Source organism: Impatiens glandulifera, chromosome 2 (genome assembly GCF_907164915.1).
Source record: "Impatiens glandulifera chromosome 2, dImpGla2.1, whole genome shotgun sequence".
Lineage (NCBI taxonomy): Eukaryota > Viridiplantae > Streptophyta > Magnoliopsida > Ericales > Balsaminaceae > Impatiens > Impatiens glandulifera.
Window position 1 is genome coordinate 17935510 of NC_061863.1, and position 5693 is coordinate 17941202.

The 5693-nt window shown below is 34.9% G+C and overlaps 1 protein-coding gene across 1 annotated transcript; it reads left to right on the top strand.

Moving 5' to 3' along the window:
* The first annotated feature begins 2707 nt into the window (after positions 1-2707).
* On the top strand, positions 2708-4137 carry LOC124924441. Its single transcript, XM_047464481.1, has 4 exons — positions 2708-2959; positions 3011-3286; positions 3507-3683; positions 3769-4137. The coding sequence occupies exons 1-4, from the start codon at positions 2708-2710 to the stop codon at positions 4135-4137; spliced, it is 1074 nt and encodes a 357-aa protein (XP_047320437.1).
* Positions 4138-5693: the final 1556 nt, after the last annotated feature.

Consider the following 5693-nt stretch of genomic DNA (forward strand, 5'->3'; position numbering starts at 1 on the left):
CATCTCCTTATTTCCTAATCTCTTCATCTTCATTCTCCTTCTTCTCATCTCTTCATCTTCATTCTCCTTCTCCTCATCTCTTCATCTTCATTCTCCTTCGCGAGACGATCGTGTCCTTCACGAGACGATCGTGCCCTTTGTAAGACGATCGTGCTTTTCGTGAGACGATCATTCCCTTCACCATTAACGAGACGCGACCATACCATTTTTAACGAAAACAACAAACATATCGAGGAAGAAGAGTACCAGTTGCCACACACAGTGCTCGTGCTCGTGCTCATGGTTGTGTCCGTTGAATATCGTCATTGTGGCTGTCCGTCAAAGATCGCCGTGGTTGTTCGTCGTTTAGGTCTTTGTTTAGAGAGAAGAGCGGGAAAAGAGAGAAGGAGGAGAAGAGAAATGAAAAAAAAGACCAAGTTATATTAAATAGTAAGGGTATTATGGACTTTTCACATGTTTTTCCATCGCGTGATGATCCTCCTCTTTGCGTTACGCGGAAGGGTTATTTCATCAAAAAAAAATTAAGTGATTACTAGCGCATTTAAGACCATCTTTAGGGTCATTTCGTTAAATTTTCCAATTTAAGTGATAAAATTTACCTAAAAAATATTTTTCATTAACAATATTATGATTAAAAAAATGTGAAAATCACCCTACAAACTAAACTCATATCAAAAAAAGAATTCAAATAAGTTAAAAGGAAAATAAAAACTATTCTTTCATTTTATCATCATCATTTATTTCTATATTTATTATTATTTAACCCAATATTTGTTCTTGTTGATATTTAATTGTTGGCTTTTGGGGTTTGGACCCACACTGGTCTCATTCGAAAAGTCGCTGATCAATTTTAAAATGATAAAGAAAAATAATCTTTGTCTTGAGGCTGCTTTGTCCTTAAGTGAATAGACGGTTCAACAATTTCTTTACTTTCAAGGTGAACCCTTATAATTGTCAAATATTTTCTTTTTGGAAATGGTTGCAAGTTGCAGCATCCCCATCCCATAGGTCACTTTTAAAAGGAATAGGGTGTTAAATTAGTTTGAATCTAATTAAATTGAAATTAGAGATAGACTAAGATTTTTCTAATTGAAAATAGAGATTGACTATGATTTTTCTGAGATCACTTAATTGATTTACTCAAATTGATTACGATCATCACTTATTAATATGAAACTCAAATTAGTTTGTGATTGTTGTTTTATTTGTATTAGAATTTTAATATTATTTTTTTTTTTTTGCAAATTATACTATTTAACATTTAGAATTTCATTTAGTTGATTTAATTTTTTTGATTTGATTTTTTTTATTATTTATAAATTAATATTTTATATATAATTATTTATTTGATTTAATAATAATTAATTCCTTATCTTAATTATACTTAATATTGATAAGTCAACAAAAACATAAAGATGTACTTTTTTTGTTTGTAATTTAGAAGAGTATAAGAGATAAGAGTTACGCCAAATTAAAATATAAATATGAACTACAAGATATAAGAGTTATAGTAAAATTACACTATAAGACATATAAAAAACTAAAACAATAAATAAATATATATATATATATATATATATATATATATATATATATATATATATATATATATATATATATATATATATATATATATATATATATATATATATATATATATATATGAAGGATTTGAATTTTTAATTTTCTATAAATCTCGTTTCTCATAAACACTTTGACGTGAAAAAAAATCTTCTAACCATTAGTGTTAGATGTTTTCCCATAATTATATTGGACAATACTCAAAATATATATCTTATGTGATGGTAATTTTATTGGCAACGACAACTAGAGATGGTAATCGGGGTTAGGGGAGTAGACCCGTTTCAATTCCGATTCCTCTAAACATAAACATATGTCGCTCCGATCCCAACGAGGATTTTGATTATATACTATCAACGCCTCCCCAATTGGGGATGAGAATTCCCCGCGGGGAACTAAGAATATATTATTTTAAAATTTGTATACACATGTTGTGAAATTGAACCTAGGGTTTTGAGACCCAATTTGATGTGCTTCAATATTATGTACAAAAGTGAAAAAAAGATATGTACGATTATTTATTTGATTCAAAAAGACATGAAATCACATAATGATGAAGATGTCAATCATATCGTATTATTAAGAAAATATTAATTAAATCGCCACGAGTTCATATCATGGTAAAGATGTCAACTATATCACATTATTTTTACCTTAATTATGAATTATATATATATATATTATAAATGAGAATAGGATGTGAGACTAAACATATAAAAATAGAGAGAGTTAGAGTTTATAATCCCTATTATAACTCTATTGAATCGATTCTCCGAAAATAGGACGTAGGACATTATTGTTCGAACCTAGATAAGTCTTGTGTCATTATTTCGTTCTTTCTTACTTCTCCGTTGCTACTCGACATGAGTTGTTGATGATGTTGATGATATTGAAGAATAAAATCGAGGATCTGAAAAAGATGCTACCAGGAATCAAATTAGATCAACGACACCAGAAACGATAAATATTGCATTCCTTTACGATTGCTATAATTTCGTTTTCATTCTTATGGTGATAGTTTTCACCACAAATTGGTATCAAAGCCAAGTTGGGCAAAGGCGACCATGATTTAATTTTTTTGGTGAGTTTTCTTTCTTGATCCGGTCAATTATTTTGAAAATTTGAGATGGGGATGACTTCTAAGGTTGATATCGAGAAGTTCAATGGGACAAAGGACTTTGGGTTGTGGAAGATGAAGATGAAGGCACACTTAGACAACATGAGAGTTGCTAAAGCACTCGAGGGAGAATCACAATTACCGGCCTCGATGGATTTGGAGAAAAAAATGGAGGTGTTCGAAAGGTCCTATAACACATTGGTTCTTAGTCTTATTGATAAAGTGCCGCGAGAGGTTGCTAGTGTCACAACGACAATAGAGGTGTGACTTTAGTTGTAGTCTTTGTATATGACTAAGACATTGTCGTCTCAGATCTACATAAAGTGGAGATTCTTCAAATTTAAAATGGTTGAGGGGAAGGATATGCATCTCAACGATTATATCAAGATTCTCCTTGATTTAGAAAATATCGAGGAGAAATACAAGGATGAGGATAAGGCGTCGATGCTTTTGAATTTCTTACTAAAGTCGTATGAGACGTTCATAGACATACTTGAGCATGGGAAGGAGGATGTAATGAGTTTTTTTAGATCGAATGACCAAAAGAAGAAGAATGAAGAGAGAAATGTTAGTGGAGATGGACTATTGGTTCGAGAGAGAATCGAGAGGAGAGAAATTAAAAAAAGAATAAGAGGCATTTGAAGTCTCTCAGTAAGAAATATACTGAGTACTACAATTGTGACAAAGAGGGGAAGAGTGATTTTCCAGATTTGAGTAAAGACGGGAGAAGAGCCGAGAGACAACGGTTGTTTAAGAGGTCGAGAATGTGTACGAAAATGTGGACATTCTCATTGTCTCCATTAATTAGTCTGACAAGCGCGGAATTATAGATTATGGGTGTTCGTTCTATATGACACCCAATGTGATTTGGTTCGAGACTTATGAGAAGACTACGGTGGGCGAGGTTTTGTTAGGTAACAACAAATCCTGTAGGGTGATGAGGATCGGAATAGTGCGTTTGAAGATGCATGATGGAATCGAGAGGGTATTGACAGACATATGACACATCCAAGACCTTTGGAGGAATTTAATCTCTCGGCTCACTAGACCAACTTGGTTTTGCATGGAAGGGTGAGAAAGATGTATTGAGGGTCACAAAGGGATCGTTAATGGTAATGAGAGGGGTGCGAGAGAAGAGTATTTACATCTTTCAAGGCAATAACTTGGTTGGTGATATGATGGCAGTGGCGGAGCCTCGAGATGTATCACCCACAAGTCTATGGCATAAGAGATTGGGCCACGTTAGTGAGAGGGGTTTGAAGAGGTTGAATAAGAGAGTCTATTTTGGCAAGAAGAAACTTGATGATTTGGAGTTTTGCGAGAACTACATATACAATAAAGCTACAAGGGTGAAGTTTAGGCGGTCGGTTGAGGTGACTCAGGAGACGCTCAATTATGTTCACTCAGACTTATGGGGGCAGCGAGGACTGCAACTCTAGGTGGAGGTCGATACTTTATCACCTTCATTAATGATTGTCCGTGCAAGATTTAAGTACACATCTTGAAGCACAAGGATGAGGCATTTGGTAAGTTCAAGGAGTGGAAGAAGATGGTAGAGACTCAGACTAGGAAGAATGTTAAAATGTTCCAAACAAATAATGGTTTGGAGTACCTAAGCGGATATTTCAATTAGTTTATCAATGAAGAGGAGATGATTTGTCACAAAACTGTCCGACAGACACCGCAATAGAATGACTTGGTGGAGCGAATGAACAGAATGCTACTTGAGCGTGTCCGATATATGTTGTTTGAGGTTGGTCTACTGAAGTGATTTTAGTGTGAGGTGGTTAACACTATGGATTATATTATCAATCATTGTTCGTCGACGACATTAGAATACAAGACATCAGAAGAAGTTTGGAATGGCACTCCTCCAAAGCTCGACAACTTGAAGGTATTTGGGTGTGTGGCTTACACGCACTAACGGGATAGAAAACATGATTTGAGAGAGAAGAAATGTATGTTCATTAGATACCCTGAGAGAGTAAAGAGTTGACAATTGTTTTACAAGGATGGGGAGATGACCAAGTGCACAATTAGTCGTGACGTGGTCTTTAAGGAAACCGTGTCCTATTATGGAGAAACACAGTTAGTCGAAGTTGGTGAAGTCACTAAATAGAAGACCGAATTTGAGGTGGATTTCATATGAGGGATTACTAAATAATCGGTAGACACGGGAGAAGCTAGTGAAGAGGATGAAAAAGACGGTCAAGTAGAGGAGCAAGGTACGGATCCGGAAGAGAACCTTAATTTCTACCAGTTAGCACAAGATAGAGACCATAGGACAACCTGATCTGCAGAGAGATTTTGCTACTCTGATTTGAAAACCTTTTTATTCTTTGTGGCAGATGAGGTACAAGATTCATATCTGAGATCGTTTAGAGAAGTGATGGAGAGAAAATAGAGAACTAAATAGAATCGTGCTATAGCGGAGGAGATGGAATCTCTTGACAAAAACAAGACGTGAGAAATGGTGGACAAATTCAAGAATTAGTGGGTGGCTAGTTCAAAGTGGTTGTTCAAGTGAAAATAAGGTGTAGATGGTAGTAACAAGCCAATGTTTAAGGCGAGATCGGTAGCAAAGGGATTCACACAACGTGAAGGGGTCGATTTTAATGAGATCTACTCCTTAGTAGTGAAACACATGTCTATTCGTGTGTTGCTCGCTCTAATGAATAATTTTGACTTGGAACTCGAGAAAATGGATGTGAAGACAATATTTTTTCATGGGAACTTGGAGGAGAATATCTTAATGACGCAACTTGATGGGTTCGTTAAACCTGGTGATGAAGGAAAGGTATGTCTCTTTAAATACTCGCTTTATAGTTTGAAAAAATCTCAAGACAATGGTATTTGTTCTCTCATGTGTTCAAGGTTTGTAATGATTTCATGATGAGCAATTTCGATAGTGGTGTCTATGTTAAGTGGGTTGATGGTTGCGGGGTCTTCATATTATTATATGTGGATGATATGTTGATCGCATCGAGAAATAAGG

What these genes read in the sequence shown, in the direction of transcription:
- LOC124924441 (XM_047464481.1), top strand. Translation starts at nt 2,708, where the DNA reads ATGGGGATGACTTCTAAGGTTGATATCGAGAAGTTCAATGGGACAAAG. An exon ending in GTGTCACAACGACAATAGAG is followed by an intron (nt 2,960 to 3,010) that starts GTGTGACTTTAG and finishes TTGTCGTCTCAG; the next exon opens with ATCTACATAAAGTGGAGATT. An exon ending in TGCATGATGGAATCGAGAGG is followed by an intron (nt 3,684 to 3,768) that starts GTATTGACAGAC and finishes TTTGCATGGAAG; the next exon opens with GGTGAGAAAGATGTATTGAG.